Raw genomic sequence first — 27902 nt, 5'->3', positions numbered from 1 at the left:
ATGTCTTTATTAATAATCTATGTGCTTCATTATTATAAGGTGGCCTGATAATGTCCATTTATTTCTTTAGATGTAGAAGATCTTTATGAACCAGTGTCAGTCCCAATCTCGTTCCCCAATGGACTCAGTGAAAATACCTCTGTTGTTGAAAAATTAAAACATATGGAAGCCAGGGCACTGTCTGCGGAAGCTGCCTTAGCCAGAGCGCGGGAGGATCTCCAAAGAATGAAGTAATTTATCAGTCTTATAGAAAATTAATTGTTTAGACCCCAAATTAATACAACTAATATTAGATAGAATATGGTAAGATATTCCATATACTGGAAAGTACAATGTAGATATTTACTTCTGGTATATTAAAGATATGTAACACCATTTTTACACATTGTGGACATCATTGATTAACATAAAATTCTGTAATTTTATCCTATTCTCATATGCTTCTTTATAATTGTATACTAACGTTATGTGTTCAGTTTAGCCAACAAGTTAAAAACTTAGATCAGCAGCATGCTCTTTAAATTCAAATTGAAACTGTTTGGATAGTATATGTTTATTTAATTTCAAATACTTTGACTTATTTTTTCAGTTGGATGCATAATAGGCACTGAGTATATATGTCTTTATTAATAATGTGCTTCATTATTCCAAGGTGGCCTGAATTGTTCTGAAGAGTGCTGTCCTCTTAAGAGTTTTTGTTCTGTGATCCTGCCTTCCTTCGAATTGGCCTGCTTCTAATAGATTTCTCCATTTTACTTTTCCTCTCCTAGGCTTTTAAAATGGCGGGATTAATATTTTTAGGTTTGGGGGAAGTACAAGATTAAAGTTTTTGTTTTTAAAGAATCAGAATATAATTATATCATATTTAATCAGAAAACCAGATGCATAAGTGGTTTTCCTAAGCAAGTAAATTAGCATTCTACTGGCTTAGTACTTCTCAGAATTTAATGTGTGTGCAAATCTGAGGATCTTGTTCAACTGTAGATTCTGATTCAGAAGGCCTGGGTAGGGCCTGAGATTCTGCATATCTACCAAGTATACCACTGGCTTTACCTATTGAATCTGTAAGTTGTTAGCTGTTGCCCAATTACCCGTTTGATGGTTTGCTAGCATGTTCAGCAGGAAGGAGAGCATAGCTGGTTGTAGTTCCCCTTGCTTGTTTCTGGGATTTTATGCTGGATAACCTGGTAACCACCACCAACCAGCTCTACTGTCTGCATCTTTGCTCTTCTCCCCCATGCATTCCTTATAGATTCTTACTAGGTTGTGATCGGAGAGAGAACTAAGTTTTAGAGCTGGAATGGATGGTGTTAGTGTCTGTAAATCTCAGTTTGGGTCCACTTTCTGACCATTTAACCCTTCAATGAGATAGTAGATTTTAAAGAATATTAATAGTGATGAAATATAATACTACATTGATTCAGCTACTAAAATAAGATTTGGAATGTTAAGAATAATAAAGTTGGGGGGGACAAATAAATGCTAATGGAAAATGAGTTGACTTTGGGTGATGGGCATGTAATGCAATCATCAGTTCAAATGCCATGGAGATGATCACCTGAAACCTAAGTACTCTTATTGATCAATATCACCCATTACATTTAATTTCTAAATTAAAAAGAAAAACAGGTGGAAATTAGAGAATACATGAAAAGTAAATTGCTAGAAAAAAAAGAATAAGAATTGAATTACAGTAATGTTCTTATTTCGTTCAGTTGGAAGAGATAAACAGCTACAATTTGCAGTTAGCAGTGCTTTTGTGGTTTGCAGAAGGAATGTTACAGCTGGGTTTGAATATGCCTCTGCTTAAGATCCAGCAGGGGGAGATTTGAGGTGCTGAAGGTAGTTGTGATTTAGAAGGCTCATCACACTCCACTCACTCCCGCCCCCTTCCTGTTCCTCAACCTCTAGCCTTTCCTGTTTCATGGTCCAGTAAACCTGTCTCAAGGGTGTATTTCAAATTGATTACAGACAATTTGCTCAGGATTTTGTGATGAACGCAGATGTCGGAACCCGGTTGGCATCTACTACTGCCATTGCAGACCTCCAGGAGGATGAGGATGGTGTTTATTTCAGCTCCTACGGGCATTATGGGATACATGAAGAAATGCTAAAGGTTAGAAAAGAGCACAAATGCACCAAATCCATACTATAGGAAAAATTTAATAAAACAGGTTCTTAATTCAAATGCTATAGGAGAACTACTTTTTCTCGTTCCTAGTTAACTGCTTTGCAAATATCTTTGCTGCTTGATTGCTCATCTTGGGTTGAAAAGATAGCAGAAGCATCAAAGTCATTTAAATTCTGTTTAAGATCATTATCTTTATTATGAAATTATGTGCTTTAAAAAGAACGTTGGTTAAAAAAAACTGCTGACAATTTTAGTCTTCTCAAGAGCAACTATTAAATAGGAATAATAATTACACGTTTGTCTTTAAATGTACAAAAGAAATTATTAATTTTAATATTTTAAGTAGGTATACTGACTTCAGTTTGGGCAAATAATTTTTTGGTACAAAATTTACTTGTAAATAATTCTCTATTGTTATTGCATAATTATTTTACATTTGAAATCACTGATACAGAAGGATTTTCTTTTTTTTTTTTTTTTTCTTTTTTTCTTTTTTTCATTTTTCTGAAGCTGGAAACAGGGAGAGACAGTCAGACAGACTCCCGCATGCGCCCGACCGGGATCCACCCGGCACGCCCACCATGGGGCGACGCTCTGCCCACCAGGGGGTGATGCTCTGCCCATCCTGGGCGTCGCCATGTTGCGACCAGAGCCACTCTAGCGCCTGAGGCAGAGGCCACAGAGCCATCCCCAGCGCCCGGGCCATCTTTGCTCCAGTGGAGCCTTGGCTGCGGGAGGGGAAGAAAGAGACAGAGAGGAAAGCGCGGCGGAGGGGTGGAGAAGCAAATGGGCGCTTCTCCTATGTGCCCTGGCCGGGAATCGAACCCGGGTCCTCCGCACGCTAGGCCGACGCTCTACCGCTGAGCCAACCGGCCAGGGCCAGAAGGATTTTCTAAATTGGTTAAATCAGGTATTTGTTTGGTTGGTTCTAATTTTTATAATGGTAATGCCCATATACAATACAAGTAGATTATTAGTTATACCTGATAGTTATAAGTTTTATCATATATTATAGGCAGTAAAATAGTAAGATATAATTTTTAATTTGGTAAAATAGAGTAAAACAAAATGTTGAAATAAAAATTATTGAAAATTTTAGATGTTTAGCTCTGAATTTTAGATGCCACTTTTTTTTTTTTGAAACCAACAAACAAAAAATTCCTTCCTGAATGCTTCCTCAAAAGATTATTTTATTTTGTGGGAGCCCTAAGGCCATGTTCCCTTGAAACATATGCATCGATAATAACCAGAGGACTTAATAATATGTATATATTTTGTTCATTCCGTTTTATAGGATCAAAGAGTAAAAGTTTTCTGATTAATAGTAATTATAATTACTTAAGGTCTTTTAAAGCAATGCCATGTAATTTTTTATTAAAGACCTGTCACAGTTGTGCTTTTTGTTGTCACTTGGGTAATGCAGAGCATTACAAAGAACAGTTATCTTATTATAAGTAGTACATTATTTTAAGTCCAGAGTGAAGTTATTTAAAAGAAATGGACTTTTTTGTTTTTAAAATTAATTTTAGCCTGACCAGGCGGTGGCGCAGTGGATAGAGTGTCAGATTGGGATGCAGAGGACCCAGGTTTGAAACTCCAAGGTCGCCGGCTTGAGTGTGGCTCATCTGGTTTGAGCAAGGCTCACCAGCTTGAGCCAAAGGTTGCTGGCTTGAGCAAGGGGTCACTCGGTCTGCTGTAGCCCCCCGGTCAAGGCACTTAGGAGAAAGCAATCAATGAACAACTAAGGTGCCACAACGAAGAATTGATGCTTCTCATCTCTCTCCCTTCCTGTCTGTCTGTTCCTATCTGTCCCTCTCTCTGTCTGTGTCACACACACACAAAAGAAATTGTGTCTAGAATATTTTCTTTGAAGGAGCTAATCTAAGTCCATATTTGTCATTTTAAGTCGCCCCATCAATATAATTGCCATGAACCTTTAATGCCTTTGGTTTAAAAATTGTGTTGCATTTTTCAGACAGATAAGGTTAAGTCTCCCCACCCCCCACCCCCAGTAGATAGTGCGTGTGTCTTCACCACAGTCATCAGGGAAATCCACTTTGAGCACTTATTACCAAAACTCTGTCCTGGACACTTGTAGCTATATATATCAGTAACAAAAATCTTCACACCTGATTGTACATGTTTAGGTCCTTTTGATGTACATGTAAGTTCCAGCCTGAAGTTTCCAGTGCTGTCTTTTCCCTTTTAGAGAATCACTCTAAGAACCCTTATTAATATAATTTTCCATGCCTTTCTTCCCCTTAGCTGTTACATCCTTGGAGATGACTTGATTCAGTGTTCGAAGGAAATAATGATAGAATCTACTCAGGAAGAGCTGTTTATCCATTTTATATTTTGCTATGTTATGTGCTATATGAAATGTATCTTATATCAAGCATATATCCTCTGTTTCTTATCAAAAATGGTTCTTAGCACACGTACTCTGTTCAAGATTTTGCTACAATCAGGATATAACCTGAATCATTATAAATAATTTAAGTTGATAAACAGGACTTATTTTTATGCTTAGAATTTGCCTTGGTTTTATAGGAATATTATTTGGATTTTTTTTTGCTTAGTTCTAGATATTTTAATGACATTATTTTGACATGTGTTGGGATTATAATTATAAATCAAGATAGTTTATGGTTTTATTTTCTGGAGTTAAGATGAGATAGTTATTTTGAATTCCAGAGATACAGTTGATAGCGGGATAGATTACTACATGAACTTCTGAAATTCTTTGCCACTTTGTCTTTCTGAAGAAGTCGTTGTTGACTAATGTTATAAATTTGAGATGCATCACTCTTCTTTTTCCAAGAAAAACATTGTTCATCCTGGTGAACATTTATCACAAATCACAGTACCATTAAATAATTTTCCTTTACTACATTCTCTTTGTACAATATTTGCAGTTGACTCATTCATTCTGTATGCTTTCATGACCCTATACATTTAAACATACTGTTATTACATATGTAAAATTTACAATATATAATTTTTCTGTTGTCTTTAGTCTTGTTGTTTAAAAAAAGCTTTTTATATTTGTAGAAATAATTCCATGATGTTTTCCCGGTCTTAAAAGATTATCTTGCTTTTTAGTATTGGAGTTCTGATTTTATTCTTTTTGTGAATGTTTTTCAGTTTTAATAGATTGGTACAAAAGATAATTTTAAAATTTCTGTTTATTACCTTATTTTGTATTGAAGTATTAGTCTTTTGTTAGAAAAATATCTAGAAATGGTTATGAGGGCTAGTCTTTCATTTGCTTACATTTTTGTGTTTAGTGGATTTTTCTTTTGAAAATTCAGTTATTAAGTTGAAGCTGCTCTGTCTGAGGTACTCTGTTAGGTATACCTTGGATTTCATTGCACCAGGGTGAGCATATGAGCAAAAACAGATGGCTAAGAGAAGGAGCCTGGATGAAGGATTGCAGTTGAGAGGGGCAGCAGAGCATGCACTTAGGACAGGAGTTGGGTGCTGATGATGAAGTTGCAGCAGTGGTTAAGCAGCGTGATTGGTGAGAGCTCTCTGAGTGACTGCCTTCTTGACAGATGTTCACCTCGTGTAGCTTTTGTTGTGTCAGCAAAAATCAGTTTATGGTGTAAGAAGAATATAAATGGTAAAAATGTATAAAATACAATGTTTTTTATGTTTTAAAATTAATTAGTATGTGTAAACTTTTTTAAACATTTGATTTTTTTATTGTTAGTAATTCTTAAAATCTTTAGGGAAAAATTTATTAAACTGATTTGAAATTTTGTTTGTAAAGCCATTAGTAATAATTCTATCAGAAAGCATGGAATTAATTATGGAATTCCTCCTTTTTAGATCCAGTAATTAAATAAAACAACTTGTATTTTAATTTAAAGCTTCCTTTAAATGTGTCTTTGTTTTTAATTCCCAATATTGGCATAAAAACATTTTTGGGGGAGATACATATTGTATAAAATTTATACTGTAGCCTGACCAGGCGGTGGCGCAGTGGATAGAGTGTCAGACTGGGATGCAGAGGACCCAGGTTCAAGACCCCGAGGTCACCAGCTTGAGCGCAGGCTCATCTGGTTTGAGCAAAAAGCTCACCAGCTTGGACCCAAGGTCACTGGCTCAAGCAAGGGGTTACTCAGTCTGCTGAAGGCCCGTGGTCAAGGCACATATGAGAAAGCAATCAATGAACAACTAAGGTGTTGCAACAAAAAACTGATGATTGATGCTTCTCATCTCTCTCCGTTCCTGTCTGTCTGTCCCTATCGATCCCTCTCTCTAACTCTCTCTCTGTCTCTGTAAAAAAAAAAAAAAATTTATACTGTAGTAGTATTTAGTATAACTGATTTTTTTTAGCCTAATGTAAAACCCAAAAATAGAATTTCCCATCTGAGATATTTTTATCATACTCATTTTAATCACATGGCAACAGAGCCCTTTACTGCTTAATTGGCTATTCATATATATGTCAACTGAGGTAATTTAAAAGGGAATCAGCTCTGTTTATGAACCAGCATAGATGTTAGCATTCAGTGCCTGCCTTGATCACAGGTCACATGAGACTCCAGAGTATAGAAGTCTCATAATCTGGGCTGCAAGGCTCAGGTGATTTTCTTTTAAGGTGTAGGCTTTTTAGCACCGTTTCCTACTATAGTCATTTCTAGAAACAAAACAGAATTATAAATCTGATAGGTGCTGACAAATGACTTTCTTAGAAAAACCATACTCAGTTTAAGCTTTGTTTTTCATATGTAACTAAAACTTTACATTTACCTATTTTGGGTTTGTTTTGTCTGATATTTTAATGTAACTCTAATACAGGAAGATAGACTCTAGATTCCAGGCCCTAAAGGAGGAGAATACCCTGGTCATCTTCTATTAGCTTTAACTCTCCGTTGAGGTCTTATAATGATGCATGTCAGATGAAAATGTATATATTTTTAAGAATTTAGACTTTACTTGACTTTCAGTGGTATTCTTCAACTTTTTGTGTGTTGTTGCTAGTTCTGTTCTTACTGTTTTCTTTTAGGAAAACAAAAGTAAGCTTGGTTTTCCAGGCAAAAAGTAGCTGGGGAAACTAGCAATGTGTGATAAAATAGCAAATAACTTTCTAGAAAAGTTTTTATTGTTTAGACTATTCTGTAAACATGTTTTCTCTCTCCACTGTAGGACAAAATACGAACAGAAAGTTACCGAGATTTTATATACCAAAACCCACATATCTTCAAAGACAAGGTCAGTAGAATAGGCTACAGAATTGTACATTTTGTGTGGCTTTTGGGCAGTAGAAATCTTCTCTTGGGTCATCATTGTGATAGCAATTGATTTAATGTACTTCAGCTTGATTTCATGCAAGACTTTTATGATGCTACTCTGCTATGATGCAAAGTACTGATAACAAAAATGTTCATTGGTACTTTGTCACAATATATTTTTTAAAACAAATCATTAATTACAGTGACATAGTTTAGTTAAACTTTGGTTAGTCAGATAATATTGCTTAAACCATATTTTTTATTTACTGTCATTCCTGTGAATTTCAAATGTATCAAATAAGCCCCATACCAAAGCACAGTTTTAATTAGTATTTCAGTTTAATTAGTTAAAAATTAATAATTTTAAGAAGTTATTGATAAGTAGAGACATATAATGTAAGGTAGAATTTATTTTATGTGCTTTCTTTTAAGAACTTATTTATTTATCCCTTTATGAGGCACTTTTATTTTATAATTAGTCTTCATACACCTCAAGTTATTTCAGAGATGATCTTTTACAGGTTCTGTGTTTGTATTTGAAATTTGTGTAATTTGTTTTTCCTCCCTTGTGAATTTTTTCAATTCTTTCTTCTTTCCTCCTTCCCTCTCAAGGTTACCTCTAAAAGTTCAAGTTTTCTGTTTGTTTCTCCTTATTGTTAGTTACTTCCACAAATTTAATCGAGAATATTATCATCCACCATTTATATACCTTTACTTGGGACACTTTCCACTTCAAGAAAATGTATATGATGACATATCAGGCTTTTGTAATTCCCTTTTCACCTCCATTTTTAAAAGGTACCTGTCTAAATCTGTTCCATGAGCTTTATATCATCATATTGCAGCAGTGACTGACATCCTTTATATTTTGAAAAATCTCTTCCTGGTTTTTAAATTGTTTGGAGTATAATATAGATTGGCTTTTCCTTTTCCATACCTACTTCCTAACAGTGTTTCACTTGTGACTTAGCAGAGTTATACAGTGAAATTGATGAGCTCTGATATCTTTTGGCCAAAGCATAGCTATCATGAAAGGTTTATGATGGTGGGTGTCTCTGTTTTTGCTGATTCCATTATAGACAAATGGTGATTTCATTTTTTAAATCTTCATTTTATCAGTTCTTTTTACTTAGTTTTTTTTGTATGCTATTTGTGTATTGCAGCAAAGATTAAGATTTTTTAAAAATTTTTATATTTATACTCAACTGCTGGAATAATTTAATAGGTGTGTGTGTCTAAAAAACCACTTTGTTTTTAGTGAAACAGCAGATGTGTTACTATTAGAAATTTTGCTTTTTATTTATAGTTAAATTATGCTCAGAATTTAAATTAATTTTTTCCTTAATATGTGAATATATAAATTAAGCATGTACTGGCCTGGGAGTCACTAGTCTTGCCTGGCTTCTCAGGGACCAGCTATCTAATAATCTTAGACAAGTGGTGAATCACTTTGAGCCTCATTTATAAATTTTTAAAATCCTTTTGGTTCTAAACTTTTATGATCTTGGTTATTATAAAAGCAACATTGGCTTTCTTTGAGTTATCTTTTCTTAATACTTTTTGATATGTATAACTTAAGAACTTAGGTGAAAGTAAGGAGTTTCTTTTCTAATATGTTCCTGATAGAACTTGTCTTATATAAGAAAATACTGAAAAGGCACAAGTATATTAGTAATCAAAAGATTAATCATTGAGAAATTAATTATGAATATTTCTGTATATATAGAGTGCATCTTACTGGATTCATAGACCTTATACACAGTCATTGTCTGCTTCTCATTTTTTATTTATAATTTATTAAAATGTTGTATATGTTATAGTATACATTTTCTGACAAAATATATAACCATGGAAAACATAAAATGTTTATAATTATTTTGTGTTCTCTTTATGGCTTTTACTGAAAATATTAACTCTTCCAAAGTCTGAAATGGGCTTATTAATAAGTTGGGAGTAGGCCCCAGATGGGCAGAGCATCAGCCCCCGATGGGTTTGTCAGGTGGATCCCTTCCCTGTCAGGGCGCATGCGGGAGTCTATTTCCCTTCCCCTCACTTGGAAAAGAAGAGAAAATGTATTAAATAAAAAAATAAGTTGAGAGTATATTTCTTTAGTTCTTTGCTCAAGATACTTTTATTTAACTCATCAATATGCGATTAGTTTTTCTTAGCATTTATAGCTTTTCAAAAATATACTGTAATGTAATATATTACATGTATCAATTTCTAACTCCTTAAAGTAAATTCAAGGTATAATTTTTTGTAATTAAAAATATTAAATAATCTAGTGTGATCTTTGATGGTACAGTGGATAAAGTTTTGACCTGGAATGCTGAGGTCGCCAGTGTGAAACCCTGGGCTTGCCCTGTCAAAGCACATACAGGAAGCAATCAGTGAACACCAAAGTGGAGCAACTATGAACTGATACCTCTCCCCCTACCCCTGTAAAATCAATAAATAAAATCTTTATAAAATATATTAAATAATCTAAAGTTTTCATATTTTTAATTGACTTGAAATTCTTTTCTTTATTATACTAAGTACAGATTGAGAAAATATGCTACCATGTAATTAAATAATAGCATTTTATAATTAATAGGTTACTTTTAAACATGTTTTCTCATTGTTGCTATACAATATTTCTGTAATTAGGTAGGGCAAGTATTTATGTCCATTTTACACATCAGGACACTTGAAACCAATGGGTAATTGACTTGCCCTAAAACAGGCCTTTAAAAAGAAACAAACCTGCCTGACCTGTGGTGGCGCAGTGGATAAAGCCTCAACCTGGAAACGCTGAGGTTGCCGGTTCAAAACCCTGGGCTTGCCTGGTCAAGGCACATATGGGAGTTGATGCTTCCTGCTCCTCCCCCCTTCTCTCTCTCTCTCTCTCTCTCCTCTATAATGAATAAATAAAAAATCTTAAAAAAAAAAAAAAAAAAAGAAACAAACCTAAAAAACAAACAAACAAACAAACCTAAAGGAGTTTTACTCCTAGTCTTAGTACCTTTTACCCTGGGCCACTACACTTTAAACACCATTATGTTGAAGTAGAATGAGTAATTAGGGTAAAATCCATTAATTAATATTTTAAGTACATTACTATTTTTTATGTATAGGTCATATAATTTTGTTTATGAAATTATAGTATATGTTCACAAATTTACTTAAATATAATTCTTTTATAAATATATGAAACAATACTTTCCTAAGCTTTATTGCCTTTGTTTTTATCTCCATTGGGTAGACAAACTGTATTATAACATGAGCTTCTATATCATATTATGTAGTACAAGAAGAGATTTTCAAAAAAGTGCTTATACTCAAAAATGTGTTCCTTCCTCCTTCCCTTCCCTTTTTTGCCCATCCCTCCCTTCCTGCTGTCTTTCTTTTCATTCCTTTCTTAATATTGTTTCAATTCACAAAGCTCCTGTGGAGGCCATATGGTTTCTCAGATTTCATTTAACTTTGGGTGGCATTTAATTGTGTTATCACTCACTCATAATTAATTTCTATTTGTGGTCCATTGAAGAAATTCACAGTAAGGTGCCTTCTGTATGCTTTTGATTATTACCTACAGTTAAAATTCACTTTTTTCTTTCCTTTTTTAGAAAAAATAAATCAAATTTCTTCATGATTTTGTAAATGTTAGATTATTGTTATTATTTGTACCTCCTTTATCCTATCAAGTTTTAGTTTATTTCCTCACCTAATTCGGAGCTAGATGTAAATAATTAAGATACAATTAAAAATATAATTTAAGCCTGACCTGTGGTGACGTAGTAGATAAAGCATCAATCTGGAACACTGAGGTTGCCAGTTTGAAACCCTGGGCTTGTCTGGTCAAGGCACATATGGGAGTTGATGCTTCCTGATCCTTCCCCCCTTCTCTCTCTCTCTCTCTCTCTTCTTCTCTTTCTTTCTTTCTCTCTAAAAATGAATAAATTAAATCTAATATATATGTAAATAAAAATTTAAAAATACACATCTATATATATACACATATATACATATACACATATAATTTAAAATAGGCCTTCGACGCAGATTGACCTATGTTTGAATGCCAGCTTTACAGAGTACTGCTGTATGACCCTGGACTTGCAGCTCTCCTTCTCTGAAGCTCACTTTCCTCGTTTGCATAAGAAGATTACATAAGAATTAATATGTGTGTATGTGTATATATTGTTTATATAAAATAGTCTTGCAAAATAATACATACTCTAATTGGAGTATATGATACATATCCTTTTGTACTCAGCTTTCATCACTCAGCACTTTTCCTTAGTGTAATTCTTTATTAACATTCTCTTAATGGCTCATATATTCAGTATAAGAATGTCCATAAGTTATTTTAATATTTTATATTAGAAACAGTGCTGTACATAAAAATATAAAATATTGAAAACCTCTTTATATGTGTGAAAGTACAATAATAAGAAATTTTTAGCAGTGGCTCCCTGGTTCAGAAAGGTTATACCCGGACGGTGTGGCGCTGGCCGCTTGTCTTTCCCTAAGCAGTGCCCGAGGGTTGATATTCCCAAACACAGTCAGCATAATGCTGTCACACCTCGGAATTTTACACCAACCTTTTATCTTTGATATTTTAGTTTTGTAAATGTCTTTAATGGAAGTTTCTGGGAACTTACCACTTATTGTGTTGTATAGTTTCCCATTTTATTGTTATTTTATGCCATATAATAATTCAAATTGATGGACTATAACCGAACTATAAACATATACTATGTATTATAGTATTTTTTTTTGCTGTTGTGTTTAATACGTTTTATTTGTAACTTTAAAAAATATTTAATTTTGTTTTTAATGATGTGCATAATCATATGCCAGTAATTATTCTAATTACAGAAGCATTACAGAATATTTTAGTATCTAGTAAGGCTGGTCCATCCTCACTGCAAAATTACATCTTAAAGTTCTTAACTTTCTTGTGTGTAAAGTAGTGGGTAAAAATGTGCTGACTAACCCAGACAGGCCATCTGTGCAGAAATAGTCATGTTTTCCCTGTGAAACCATCTGAACCTTGTCTTTCTTGGAGGGGCAGAGGATAGCGGACACAGTAGTAGCCTTTTAACAACTGTATGCCTTCAGTGGAAATCAGGCTGTGTAGATTTTCACTCTTCTGGAGTCAATTTTGGTAATTTTTTTCAAGATATATGGAACGAAGGACTCCACTTATAATAGTAAACAATGCAGAAGATACAGTGTTTAGGAAGGTACAGGACTTACAGGAAAAAGATTTTTTTTAAAAAAACTGAAGAGGCCCTGGCCGGTTGGGTCAGTGGTAGAGCATCGGCCTGGTGTGCAGGGGTCTCGGGTTCAATTCCCGGCCAGGGCACACAGGAGAAGCGCCCATCTGCTTCTCCACCCCTCCCCCTCTCCTTCCTCTCTGTCTCTCTTTTCCCCTCCCGCAGCCAAGGCTCCAATGGAGCAAAGTTGGCCCGGGCGCTGAGGATGGCTCCATAGCCTCTGCCTCAGGTGCTAGAATGGCCCTGGTTGCAACAGAGCAACGCCCCAGATGGGCAGAGCATCGCCCCCTGGTGGGCATGCCAGGTGGATCCTGGTCGGGCGCATGCAGGAGTCTGTCTGACTGCCTCCCTGTTTCCAACTTCAGAAAAATACAAAAAAACAAAACAAAAAAACCCCAAAAACTTAAGAACATAACAGATAATGTAAACAAATTGAAAGTCAAACCGTGTTCTTTCATAAACTCAAAATTGTCAGTTTCCCCTCAATAAATTTATTTTAGTTCAACCCCCATAAAATTGCTAAGACTTAAAACCTAGACAAGCTGATTCTTTTGTTCTAATAGGAAAAGAAACACTCAAAATTACTCAGAAATACTGTGAAAAAAATTTTGAAGCGAGGGTAGGCTAGCCTTACTAGATACTTAAATATTCTGTAAAGCTTCTGTAATTAGAATAATTACTGGCACCTGATTATATAGATTTAAAATAATTTATTAATATGGAATAAAAATCCAGAAATAGACCAAAATATACACAGAAATTTTAGTGAATGTTAAAGGTCCTTTTCTTAGTCCATTTGGATTTGTATAACAAAAATACCATAAGCTGAGTGGCTTATAAATAACAAATTTATTTCTCACAGTTTGGAGGTTTAGAGTGTTCAAGGCAGTAGCTGATTATTGTGAGGGCCTGCTTTGTGGTTCAAGGATATGCCGTCATGCTGTATCCTCGTATGATGGAAGAGAGCAAGGAATCTCTCTGGAGCCTCTTTTATAAGTTGACTGATCCCATTCATGAGGGCAGTGTTCCTCAGGAACTAATCACCTAAAGGCCCAGCTTCTATTACCATCAACTTGGAGGTTAGGATTTCAACACATAAAATTTTGGGAGTGGGGAGACACAAACATTCTAATCATAGCAGTTGTATTGTATATCAAATCAGTGGGCAAAACATAGGCTTTTAAATATCATGTTATTACAATTGGCCAGTCATCTGAACAGAGTAAATTTAGAACCATACCTCTTGGTGTATACCATGATAAGAAAACAGACTATATTAATAAAACCATAAATGTACTAGAAGGAAAATGTATGAGAATGAAATAGGAGAGAACATGGGGAAGATCATTCTAATTATGATCAAAATCCAGAAGCCATTAAAGATGAATGGGTTTGACTGTTAGTAAAGAATTTCTGCATAGCGCAAATCACTATAAACAGAATCAAACGACAAATATATGATGAGAAAAAACATTGTAAGTCATGTTGTAGAGTAAGTATAATCTCTCTCATATACAAAGAACTCTTATTCTATAAAATTTGGTAAGAAAATTTTGATTGGAGAATTGATAAGAAGGACTAGTAAGTAACTCAGTGGGAAAATGGAGAAAGATATATATATCTTTAGATATATATATGTAGATAGTTCACATAAAAAAGAACTGTACCTGGCTGGCTCTGCAACATATGGAATGATGCTAAGTCTCATGATAATGGAAATGCATGTTAAAACTAGACCAGTATATCATTATTTTGCATTTTCCAAGTTGCCAGAAATTTAAAAATTAGATTATCTGTTCCATGGACTGTCTCACCTATGAGGAAATTGGCACTTCATATTGCTGGTTAGAGTAGAATTGCCTTCTGAAGAGTAATTTTGTTATGACTAGCAGGGTTATAAATACTGTATGTATGTTTTCTCTGACATAGTATTTTCATGGTGTTTTTACTTCTAGGAATATATTCTGTAAATTTACTCATGTGTAAATGGGGTTAGATATGAGGTTATCTACAGCACTGTCATAGTAAAATTTCAAAAACTATATAAATGGCCATCAATAGTGAAGAAAACTAGTAGATCATGGTACAGCCATAATATGAAATCCTATGCGGCTATACTAAAGAGATGGTCTATAAACTGATATGGAAAGATTTCTCTTATAAGATTTCTATATTATTTAATTTTTTAAAACTATAGTAGAGTGGATATAATATACTTCCATTTTTAAAAGGGGGAAGGAAAAACAATGCATTATTTATGCATAAGTTATCTTATTTTCATCAGTGATAATGAATATCCTTCTTAGACTTAAATTCTCAAATTATAGAATTCTAGAAGCCAACTTGTTCTTTTTTTTTTTTTTTTGGTACCTATTTGTTAAAACAAGTTGAATATTTAATTTTGAAAATGGAAGAGATGTGATAATATTCTATACAACCATTTTTTAATTGTATTGAATCAGGCTGTCCTTGAGTTAATCTGCCATTCATACTTGAGATTGTTTATTTCTGTTAAAATTTAGAATTACTAAATCTAAATTAGTGCATGTGTATAAGAAGGAAATTAAAAGCAAAATGCTTTCCTGTTAAGATCTATGGAAGTTGTTTATTTTAGATAAAACATCTCTTAAATTTACATCGTTGCATCTGATTGCAACAGACGATAGCCAAATACACTTTTATGAATTTAAAACAACCCATTGTAATGATGTCCTCAGTTTCCCCAAATAAAAATTAAACCATATTTCATAAAGTTTTAAATTTAATGATTTATTCCTAGTCAGAAACAGCATAATATATAAATAGGATTTAAACTATTAGACCTTTTTAATAATACCTCATTTTTTTTTTTCTTACACCAGGTAGTTTTGGATGTTGGTTGTGGAACTGGAATTCTCTCCATGTTTGCTGCTAAAGCTGGGGCAAAGAAGGTTCTTGGAGTTGATCAATCCGAAATCCTTTATCAGGCAATGGATATCATAAGGTGGATGCATTTTAAGGCTTGATTTAAGATTATTTTTAAGATGGATGATTAACAAGTTTTCTTGTCTTTAATTATATATATCTTACTACAGATTCAAGACATTTCGCTTTTAGTAAAAATTTGTTTCAGAATAAGATTTTAAATCGTATTGAATTAGACATGTTTGTTCTATGAATAATCTTTTCACAGTTCTCATTGACGAAAATTATTTTTATATAATTTTCTGTCTTTCCAATTATGGCTGTAAGTATGCTAATTGTGATATAAAATTAGAAATTATTGACATACAAAGTAATATAATTAGAGGACTCTACAGACCTGTATGTTTAATTTTTTAATTTTTTTTTTTTTTGTTTTTGTTTTTTTTTTTCATTTTTCTGAAGCTGGAAACAGGGAGAGACAGTCAGACAGACTCCCGCATGCGCCCGACCGGGATCCACCCGGCACGCCCACCAGGGGCGACGCTCTGCCCTCCAGGGAGCGATGCTCTGCCCATCCTGGGCGTCGCCATGTTGCGACCAGAGCCACTCTAGCGCCTGGGGCAGAGGCCACAGAGCCATCCCCAGCGCCCGGGCCATCTTTGCTCCAATGGAGCCTTGGCTGCGGGAGGGGAAGAGAGAGACAGAGAGGGAAAGCGCGGCGGAGGGGTGGAGAAGCAAATGGGCGCTTCTCCTGTGTGCCCTGGCTGGGAATCGAACCCGGGTCCTCCGCACGCTAGGCCGACGCTCTACCGCTGAGTCAACCGGCCAGGGCCCAGACCTGTATGTTTATATTTGATAATATTAGCCTCCTTCAAATTAAAATAAGTAAATTGCAAAATGACTACAAACAAGGCAGAGTGGATTTAGTTTACCCCCTAAAACTTAATTTTATTCTCTAAAAATATTACATCTCTTTGAGGAGGTAAGTTAGGTGATTGATTTTACAACTGGCTTTTGTCCTAGTAAAAAGACCTTTATTTGGACTGTAGCTTATAGAATTAGATGTCTTTAGCTGTGTACCTAGTAAAAGCACCTTACATACATTTGGAATTTAGGAGTAATTTCCACAATCTAATTAGTAGGAGGCCTCCAGCTTTACTGAGAATTGACACACAGCACTGTGTAAGTTTGAGGTGTACAGTGTGTTGCTTTGATACATTTATATATTGCAAAACAGTTGCCACCATAGCATTGTCTAATACCTCCATTGTGTCAAATAATTGTCATTTATTTTTGTGGTGATGACATTTAAGATCAACTCTCTTTGTAACTTACAAGTATTAGCTGTAATCACCTTAGACCCCCAATAACAATTCTTTTTTTTTTTTTTTTTAAGTAAGAGGAGGAGAGATAGTGATATAGACTCCCGCATGCACCCAAACCGGGATCCACCCAGCAACCCCAGTTGATTTGATTGGATGCTCAGATCAACCAAGCTATTTTTAACACCTGAGGCTAACACATTTGGACCAACCAAGCTATCCTTAGCACCTGGGCTGACACTCGAACCAGTTGAGCCATTGGCTGTGGCAGGGGAAGAGGGAAAGAAAAGGTATAGGGAGAGGAAGAGAAACAGATGGTCACTTCTCTTGTGTGCTTTGCCTGGGAATTGAACCAGGACATCCATATGCCGGACCAATGCTCTATCCACTGAACCAACCGGCCAGGGCCCCAACAATGATTCTTAAATAATTCTCTCACTGATACTTATGGTATAGTCTTAAAATTGATTAGTATTTATCTTTTCTGAGTAGTATAAAATTTAAATATGCTTATGTAAAATGTTTAAATTTTTAGATTTTAGAGCTACTGTTATTACATATTAACAAGTACCAAATTAATGTTAACGCAAAAACTACATTGATCTTGCTAAGATTTTTATAGAAATAGGCTTGTGGTCATGATTTTCATGCATATATGTTGCATAGATATATATGCAATTCCATAATCTAGTAGTATTTTTTTCTAGTTCTTACAATAATGTTAAGTACATTATCATTTAAGGGGTCCATAAAAAGCATCTTCATTTGTTTGTACATTGCCAGTTAAACAATTATGCATACCATATCCCAAAGAAGATACTGTTTTAAAAGATTATCAAACATGTGTTGTTGATAGTAAGATTATGGTAAGAATTTCTATTAGAAGTTCTCATCTTATGAAAGACCACGTCCATTTATTGAATATATATTAATTTTTCATATTTTATTCCTATAAGTCAAGACTTAGATATGCTGTTATTTAAGTTTCTTTATGGAAGAAAAGGAAAAGAATATTGATAATACTCATTTCATTTTGTATTCTTTCATTTTATTTCACAAAAATAACTGTCCTCGTTTGTAGTGGAGCCAGGATTAGATCCCAGGCTGCCTGACTTCACAGTCTATCCTCACAGTCAATTTGCTATTCTGTTTATCTCCATTTCACTCCGCTTAGAGGGCATGTATTGGTTGCATTCAAAAGTATTCTTTACTTAGAACCTATAGATTTTGAAAATGAGGCCTTTTTGTTTTGAGTAAGTCAACATTGTGCTATTTCTTCAGCAATGTTCTCCTTTGCTTTTTATGTTGTGAAAAGATAGCTATTTCCATAATGTTCATAAGCGTCTTTTTTGTCTTCCATTCAAACATTTAAAATTTACACAGTAAAGTGAACTAACCTCTGAACTGTTTGTGAATATATATATCTATAAAAGAATATGCAGGAAACAGTTTATTGTTAATATCCCCAGTATTTACTGCCCCATTATTCTACAATTTGAAGAGGCAACGTAGCATACTTCCCTCAGCATCTAGAATTACATGACTTAATTTCTAATTTTGGCTTTTTGACTAATTAGCTTTATAATAATAGGCAAATCACTCCTTGAAGCCCTGGTTCTTTCATTTATAAATAAGGTTCATAAGATTCATAAGATTGTTATAAGGATTGAATCCATTTATGTTGTTTTCCTTGCTAAATCTTAACAGTAATTATTATAATAGTTAGTAGTAATAGTGATGTTTGTCTCAGCACCACTGCCTCAAATAATACTTTATATTTGCTTGGTTATGTTTCTCAAATGATTATTTATTATAGCTATCCTCCCAAAATATGATAACTTTCTTTTCTGTGTTCTATTTCACAGTCTCTATTCTCTTACACTATAAAACTTCCAAGCCAGTTTTATTCTGTGCTCACTTTCCTCTTTTTTATTTTTATTTTATTTATTTATTCATTTTTAGAGAGGAGAGAGGGAAAGAGAGAGAGAGAGAGAGACAGAGAGACAGAGAGAGGAGAGAGAGAGACAGAGAGAAAGAAGGGGGAGGAGCTAGAAGCATCAACTCCCATATGTGCCTTGACCAGGCAAACCCATGGTTTTGAACCGGCAACCTCAGCATTTCCAGGTTGACGCTTTATCCACTGCGCCACCACAGGTCAGGCCCACTTTCCTCTTTTGAAAACTACTCTCAGCTTCCCTTACATTTGTCTGTTATTGCATACTGGAGATTTCAAGAACTCTCATCAGTCAGTGAAGACAGCTCTTCCCATTCGCAGGCTGTGAGTTCTCTAGCTCTCCTCACGCTTCTTTCTCGGTCAGAAATCTGTACACAGCAGACTTTCTTGAAAACCCCATAAGTTTTCATCTATAAAAACACTTTAAATTCTAAAAGGTGGATACTTTTTAAATGCACATTTTATTATTCTTTTAAATGAATTTCATTTACAGTCCTTGAATTGTGTTCTAAAATAAAATAATTTTTATCTCTTTATTTAAAAAAGATCTAACATTTCTAAAGAAATGAGTTTAAGATGCAGGAAGTTTTGGTTTTACTATGAACTGACATATATTAGGGCTTATATGTATAATATATGTATATTACATATAAATAAAAATAAAAAGGTCAGACTTGTAGTTCTGAGGTTGCAGACATGTATAAGGTAGAATATAGATTTTCAAAGGCGTTGAATTTGTAGGGCCAAACAACTCTGTGTTACATAAAGGGACTGAGAAAGTGTTTCTTATTCTGCTGTCATACTTGGAACTCTGCCGTGAATGATCATTTCAGAAACATAAGCTTACCTAAGGATGGCAAAGTGATTCAGCTGCCAGGCAGTCGTATATTTTCACACTTAGGAAGCAGAGGTAGCTTCTGGTAATATTTTTATTATTGCTCTGGCAGCCTTTTGTTTCATTGGCTCAGTCATGGAATAGCTCATTATTCGGACTTTTGAATGTTATTGCAGAGGAGTTTCCTAAGAAGTTTGATCCATCATATAGCTACAATGCAATACTTTCAATCTCAGTATGACAGTAAAGATGCAATCTTTTACATTGCCTGTGTCTGAAATACTGTTAGAAATGAAACATTTAGAAAAGCCTAGAGGCTATTTTGATCTGTTTTTATGTTCGTATACATGTCCTTGTCTAGTTTCTAGGACAGGAGCTTTATCTGTAATCTTTTTATTCCTAACACCTAGCAAAGTGATACATGCTAGATGGTTGTAAAGGCTTTTGAGAAGAATAAAGTAACTTAACAGAGTAGTGATAATACCTGTATATATATATATATATAAAAGATTTGGAACAAGATCACAAAATACATCAAGACAAATTCTTGAAGTAAGGGATGTTCCTTTATATCTTGTTTCTAAATTTTTTTAGAATAAACATAGAATAGTGAATTAAAACTGAAGAGAATTTGGGCTCTGGCCAGGTGGTTCAGTAGATAAAGCATCATCCTGGTACACTGAGGTCGTGGGTTCAATGAATCAATCAGTGAATGCACAACTAAATGGGATAGCAGGTTGATGCTTCTCCCTATCCCCCTCTCTCCCCCTCCCCTTCCCCTTTCCCCTTTCCCCCACCCTTTTCTTCCTTTCCCTTCTCCCCCTTTTCTCATTTCCCCATCTCCCCCTCTCCCTCTCTCCCCCTCTCTCCCCCTCTCTCCTGCTCCCTCTCTCCCTCTCCCCTTTCCCCCTTTCCCTCTCTCCCCCTCTCCCTGTCTCTCTCTCTCTCCCTCTCCCTCTCTCCCTCTCTCCTTCTCTTCCTCTCTCCTTATCTCCCTGTCTCCCTCCCCCCTTTCTCTCTGTCTCCCTCCCCCCTTCCTCTCTCTCTCACTCTCACAAGTCAATGGAAAAAATTTGTTTTAAAAAAGTCAAAGAGAATTTTGAACCACTGATGAGGATTAAATGGTAAAAAATACTTTGCTATTCAAAAGCCATAGAATTCTAATGGTAATAAAGGAGATCAAGACACCTTACAAGGAAACTAAATTCATTTCTTCCTCCACTCTACTATCCCTTTAATTTCCTCTCTGCTCAGTGGTCCTGTCTTGGGAGATCCCATGACTGACTACCTACTAGTTCAGTGCTTCACTAGAAGAACTCAAAGCTAAGATTTATTGCAGCAAAGGATACAGTCCAGGGGCAGCAAGAAGATACCCATCAGTAAAGAGATCATGTACAGGCTCCCAAGTAATTCCTCTTTTTCTGCTATAGTCACACCAGATGAACTTTTCTCTCTACCTGTGAACTTCAGGGATACATGTGAACTATCTTTACCCCAGGAAGGTGGCTTGAGTGTTAGAGTTCATAGCTCTCAATTTGCTGATCACATAGGCAGCACATACCTGCTTTGTGACCAGCCAAGGGGTAAACACATGTCAAATACCAGGTACACATCAGAAATCTTCATGTTTACTTTATATTTGCTGTTATCCTGGTTTATCTTGGTTCCCGGCTTTGGGTGTATAGAATAGCATATTACCCAGTAACTGTGAATGCCTTAATTCACATTCTTATATTTCTCATCTGAATTAATGCATTTTTATGTAATTGCCTCTCTCACCTCTCTTGCCATTCATCCTCTCTAGTAGTGAGTTCAAATTGACTTTTCTACCCAATTCTCCCCTTTAAATGAATGAATGAATGAATGAATGAATGGAGCCTGACCTGTGGTGAAGCAGTGGATAAAGCCCCAACCTGGAACGCTGAGTTCCCCAGTTCCAGACCCTAGGCTTGCCTGGTCAAGGCACATACGACAAGTGACTACTACCTTCCTGCTCCTGTCCCCTGTTCTCACTCTCTCCTCTATTTCTTAAAAAACAAAGACAAAAAAATAGTAATAACCCTTTTAAAAATAAATAAATAAAATGAAGAGGGAGGAAGATGTTTTTGTGTTAGGAAGACATAAGAGGATAAAGAAGAAACTAAAAATTACCTATGAGCTTGGTATTAGATAGGAAAGTGCTGGTTTTTCTAACAAAATTTCCAGTCAGAAAAATTGATAATTTTAGTGTCTATTGGATTAGTTAAGAGATTTATTAAAACTACCATTTTTATTACAATGTCATATTTCTATAGGTAAAAACTGGTAGGTTTTGTGCAGGTATTTTCAGAAATAGAATTCATTTAGAATGCTTTTATGCTAAAGTAGGATTTAGTGAGTAGCCACTTAAGAATAGTGAGTAAAATCCATAGTTTTTCCATGAATGAGATAACAGGCGGTGATTAAGGTGAACAGTCTCATGAAAGAGGTTATCTGTGTGAATATCTGTGTTGAGCTGTTTTACTACAGAATTACTGGGAATTATGGCCTTCGTTGTTAGTTTTTCTTCTGTGTATTCCCTGAAATCTTAATCTTTCCTGCTTTATTTATATATGAACAAGCAATTACTGATGCAAATGGGATTATGACTTGTAGAAGACAGTAGAACAGCCAGAGCAGATGGCCTGTTACAGAACACATCTTGTTTCAGCATAAACATTCTGAAGATATTTCTAGGCAAAGGGAATATGTTGCTCTTTTAAGAAGCTTGCTTTTTGTTTTCTTTGAAGTGTTTGTAACTGTTAAAGCCTTAACTATTTCAGCCAATAGTAAGCAATTACAGCAGTTTCATCAGAAAGAATTGTATTATCTCCTTGAAAAAAATTCAAATGTGACATAAACATCCTTTTCTTTTTAACTTTTATGTGAAATAGAACATATTTATACTTACTAAAAAGTGTATGAAACATAAAAATGTTTTAATATGCATAATTAACACCCGCACTTTAGAGTCCCGTCCACCCCCATTTTCATTTTTTCAATGAGATGCTGCCCTTGCCTGATTAATTACCATCCTGACTTTCTTGATGATCACTTACCTGCTGTAACCACTTCGATGGGCATCCATTTAGGATCATTTCGTTTACTCAGTTTTGATCTTTAAATGAATAAAGTTATACATTATGTATGTCTTTTGTCTAGCTTGTTTTGCTCATTATTTTTGGTATGCATGTTATATATCTAGATACAGTTTATTCATGTTGTTGTTGTAAACCATGCCATTGATGAATATATCACAATGTATCTTGTTTGTTCTTGATGAACATTTTGTGTTCTCCAGTTTAAGGCTATTATTCCTAATTTTGTTAGTAGTGTTTTGTACATGTGCCCTGGTGCATATATATGTGGGGTATATACTTACAACAGAGTTGCAGGCCTTCCAGTATACATACCATCAGATTTCCTAGATAGTGCCAGACTATTTTCCAAAGTGATTTTTACCAACTTATGCTTCCACCAATAGTATGTATAGTTCTATTGTCTACCTTAAAAAAAATATTTTTCCAATTGACCATTTAGCGGTATCTCATTGCAATTTAAATTTGTATTTCTGTGATTGGTAATGAGGCTCATCATCTTTTCATGTAATTATTGGCTATTTGTATTTCCTTTTCTGTGAAATACCTTTTGCTCAGGTTTCCTTTGAGGTGGTTCTTTTTCTATATTTGTTTGTAGGCAATCTTTATGTTTTTACATTTTAGTTGTTTATAGGTTTTATGTAATATAAAAGTCTTCTCTCATTCCTGCTTGCCATTTCATTGTCTTTGTAGTGTTCTTTTGATGTACTAAAATTCTCAATTTTCATGTAGCAACATTCTTGTTTACAGTTGCTGCTATTTGTGAGTTGAGTAAGAAACCTTTGGAAATATGTATTCTCTTGTAAGTTCTTTATAGTTATAGTGTATGTTTTACATTTAGGTCTGTAATCTACTGGGCATTATTGTTTGTGATATAGGTCAGGTTCTTTTTTTTTCTTTTGTTTTTGTTTCTGGTTTTTTGTTTTGTTTTGTATTTACAGAGAGAGAGAGTCAGAGAGAGGGATAGACAGGGACAAACAGGAATGAAGAGAGATGAGAAGCATCAATCATTAGTTTTTCGTTGCGACACCTTAGTTGTTCATTGATTGCTTTCTCATATGTGCCTTGACTGCGGGCCTTCAGCAGACCAAGTAATCTCTTGCTCGAGCCAGCGACCTTGGGTCCAAGCTGGTGAGCTTTGCTCAAACCAGATGAGCCCGTGCTCAAGCTGGCGACCTTGGGTCTCAAACCTGGGTCCTCCACATCCCAGTCTGACGCTCCACCCACTGCGCCACCACCTGGTCAAGTTGTTTCTGTTTTTGTTTTGAGAGGAGGGGAGATAGACTCCTGCATGTGCCCTGACCAGATCCACCTGGCAACCCCATCTGGGTCTGATGCTCAAATCAACTGAGCTATTCTCAGTGCCTGAGGCCAATGCTCAGACCAATTGAGCTATTCTCAGCACCTGTAGCCAGTGTGCTTGAACTAATTGAGCCATTTCAGTCGAGGTAGAAGAGAGAGAGAGAGAGAAGGGTGAGGGGGAGGGATGGAGAAGCAGATGGTTGCTTCTCCTATGTGCCCTGACTAGGAATCAAACCCAGAACATCCACACGCTGGGCTGATGCTCTACCACTAAGCCAACCGGCCAGGGCTAATGAATGCTTTTTATTATGTAAATAATACTTTCATGAAGTTGAGGGAAAAAATTCTTTGTTGTTAATAGAAAAAAAATTTTTTTAATTCAGATATACATCCTCTGAGGATTGAGAATTTATTTATTTAAGTAGCTATAAATTTAGCAGTTTGCTGTTAGCATTTTGAAATTACCTCTTTAATTGTATTTTTTTTTAATTACAAAAAAGGGGGCACAAAGTATGTGCTAATCTTAGGATCAAGTGTAAAAAATATTTAATGAATGTCATTGGACAAAGTTAAATAATTTATATTTTTAATTTTTTATTTATTGATATTAGAGAGAGGAATGGGGAGAGTGATAGAGACAGAAATGGAGAGGGAAAAGTGTCAATTTTTTGTTCTACATATTTATGCATTCATTGATTGATTCTTGTATGTGCCCTGACCAGGGATCAAACCAGCAACCTTGGCGTATCTGGATGATGCTCTAACCAACTGAGCTACCTGGCCAGGACCAAAGTTAAATAATTTATAATTGGAGCACAATTTCAAGTTTTGTACAACACATATCATTTTGTTATTCGGTATACTATCATTACCATTATATAGTGCTTATGTATATATTTAGCTTCCACAAATATTTGATCCTCAAAATAGGCTGTGACATGGATACAGCAGGTATTATTATTCTCTTTTACACATGAATGCATAGGCTGGGTGAGATTAGTGTAATTTGGTGAAGCTCACATAGCTGACAAGTAGTAGAGAATCTGGGAGTCAAAGTGAGAGTTTCCGGCTTCTAATTATCTTTCCAGTGCAACACACTTCCCTTTAAAACATACTTTCACTGGTTAGTCTGTCTATTTCCACCCCTCCCTGAAAAAAGAAAGACTTAGTGACCTTATTGACATGTATTTATGATAAAAAGCTTTAGGATGAAGCTTTAAATATTGCTTCAGTGTCTTGAAATATTAATTATAAATAATCTTGGACATTCATGAAGTGACCAAAAAGTAATTTATGTGCCCAGAAAATAAATAAAGTTTTAATATATTTTCTGTTCTACAAAATAATGTGAACAGTCAAAAAATTCTGTAATTTGACTAGTTTTCAGAATCTATTTAACATACTAATTTAATTTGTTATGATAAATTTCAGACTAAATAAACTTGAAGATACTATCATACTAATTAAAGGAAAAATTGAAGAGGTGCATCTTCCTGTAGAAAAGGTGGATATTATTATATCCGAGTGGATGGTAAGTATTTGTAGAAAAAACAACTTTTATTGGTTTATAAAAAAACAATGAATAAGGTAATAGTTTTTCTGCATTTAATTGTATTTCATAAATAGCAGAATGGTGGCATTATTTTAAAAACATAATTTTTCTACAGTACTTGATTCTGAAATAGCACTTCTTTACTGGCTATTTATTTTTTAAAAGAAAATAAATTAACTTTCTCTACTTTTAAAATCATAATAAAGAATCATGTATAATCTTTCTACTTTCTAAATTGTAGATACCTCAGTATGTTTGCCTAAAGACTGCCAAGGACTAGTAAGGACTTTTTAGAACCGTTTTTTCAAAATTAACATGATGTTGCTTTTATTGACATCATACTGAATGTCCTATTTTCCAGATCTGTTAGGCCATGTTATCAGTGTCTTTTATCAAAAAAGTAGAATTTATTAGCATAATTAAAATAATAAAGTTAAGGTACATTATGTAGCTTTATAATCTACTTTTGAAATCATAATTCAAAGCAAAATATTTATTTATTTATTTTTAAATGTGAAGTAAAATTAATGGTATATGACAACTGAGTTGACTTGATATGCCAGTTGGATGAAGACAAAGTAGATAGTATTTTTAGAAAGACAAATTTTTTTTATTGCACTTCAGTTTATTGTGCTTCGTAGGTGTTGTGGGGTTTTTTTTAATGATTTTAATTTGTGTTCACATAGATTCAAGTGTCCCACCAAATATATCTCCCCCCTCCCCCAGAAAGATAAATTTTTAACCATTTGGAAAGTTTTAAACTTTCTTTTTTAAAACTAAATAAATTTATCAAAAATTTGAAAAAAAGTCAGGTCCTGGCCAGTTGGCTCAGTGATAGAGTGTCAGCCCTGTGTGCGGATGTCCTGGGTTCGATTCCCAGTCAGGGCACACAGGAGAAGTGAGCATCTGCTTCTCCACTGCTCCCTTTCTCCTCCCCTCTCTCTCTCCCTCCCTGTCCCTCTCCCTCTCTCTTCTCTCACTCTCCTTTGCTTCCTCTCCCTAATTCATGAATTTTATTTTATGTTTTTACATTTTATTTGTTTGAATCAGGGTCTGAGTTGTATCTACATATTGCATGTGATTAATTTGTTTTATAAATATTTACTTGAAGCTTTTTATTTTTAGTTTTTGGTTTCTTTTAAATGTCAGTTATGGCCTGACCAGGAGGTGGCGCAGTGGATAGAGCATTGGACTGGGATGCTAGAGGACCCAGGTTCGAGACACCGAGGTTGCCAGTTTGAATGCAGGCTTGAGCAAAATAAAAAATGCTCACCAGCTAAGACCCAAGATCGCTGGCTCAAGCAGGGGGTTACTCTGTCTGCTGAAGGCCCGCGGTCAAGGCACATATGAGAAAGCAATCAATGAACAACTAAGGTGTCAAAACGAAAAACTGATGATTGATGCTTCTCATCTCTCTCTGTTCCTGTCTGCCTGTCCCTATCTATCCCTCTCTCTGACTCTCTCTCTCTGTATAAGAAAAAGTAAAAAAAATTAAATAAATGTCAGTTATGTATGTATTTATGTTTTCACTCTTATGTTATATGGTTAGCATACTCTATGTCAGGGGTCGGGAACCTATGGCTCGTGAGCCAGATGTGGCTCTTTTGATGGCTGCATCTGGCTCACAGACAAATCTTTAATAAAAAAATAATAACGTTAAAAATATAAAACATTCTCATGTATTACAATCCATTCATTTCCTACCGCTTATGTTCATGGTTGCGGGTGGCTGGAGCCAATCACAGCTGTCCTCCGGGACAACACCAAATTTTTTTTGGATAATGCGTAACGTACTCAGGTCATTGTATGGCTCTCACGGAATTACATTTTAAAATATGTGGCATTCATGGCTTTCTCAGCCAAAAAGGTTCCCGACCCCTGATCTATGTGTTGTTTTGCACTTTCCTTTTTAAAATATAAAATTTCATCTAGGCAATCACTCTAGAGCAGGGGTCTCAAACTTGCGGCCCGCGGCCCGCATGCGGCCCGCCGAACAATTTTGTGCGGCCCGCAGACTAATCCACGAACTACAGTTTCTGGTCGTTTTGTGACACTGAAAAGTGTTGCGTAACAGTTGCCTTTTGTAGACCTAGTGCGGCCCGCCAAACGGCCATGATCTTGCTCTGCAGCCCACATGCTGAGTTGAGTTTGAGACCCCTGCAGAGGGACTCATTTTTTTTCTTCTGTGACTGTGAAATACTCTATTGTATAGATAAATATAGTATGTCCAAACTACCACTCATTTAACTCTTTGAGTAGTGAGTTTTTTTCATGCTCACTGA

The 27902-nt window shown here is 35.1% G+C and overlaps 1 protein-coding gene across 3 annotated transcripts in view; it reads left to right on the top strand.

Annotated features, from left to right (window-relative positions):
• Positions 1 to 27902, top strand: part of PRMT3 (protein arginine methyltransferase 3) — an 88349-nt gene that overhangs the window by 6087 nt on the left and 54360 nt on the right. For all 3 annotated transcript variants that reach the window (XM_066364535.1, XM_066364520.1, XM_066364528.1), the window contains 5 exons: positions 71 to 230; positions 1972 to 2116; positions 7286 to 7351; positions 15497 to 15618; positions 25500 to 25599. In XM_066364535.1, the coding sequence (XP_066220632.1) occupies positions 71 to 230; positions 1972 to 2116; positions 7286 to 7351; positions 15497 to 15618; positions 25500 to 25599 (593 nt within the window). The remainder of the gene's footprint in view (positions 1 to 70; positions 231 to 1971; positions 2117 to 7285; positions 7352 to 15496; positions 15619 to 25499; positions 25600 to 27902) is intronic.

This window comes from Saccopteryx leptura, chromosome 1, assembly GCF_036850995.1.
Source record: "Saccopteryx leptura isolate mSacLep1 chromosome 1, mSacLep1_pri_phased_curated, whole genome shotgun sequence".
Lineage (NCBI taxonomy): Eukaryota > Metazoa > Chordata > Mammalia > Chiroptera > Emballonuridae > Saccopteryx > Saccopteryx leptura.
This window is presented reverse-complemented; position numbering and strand designations above follow the sequence as displayed.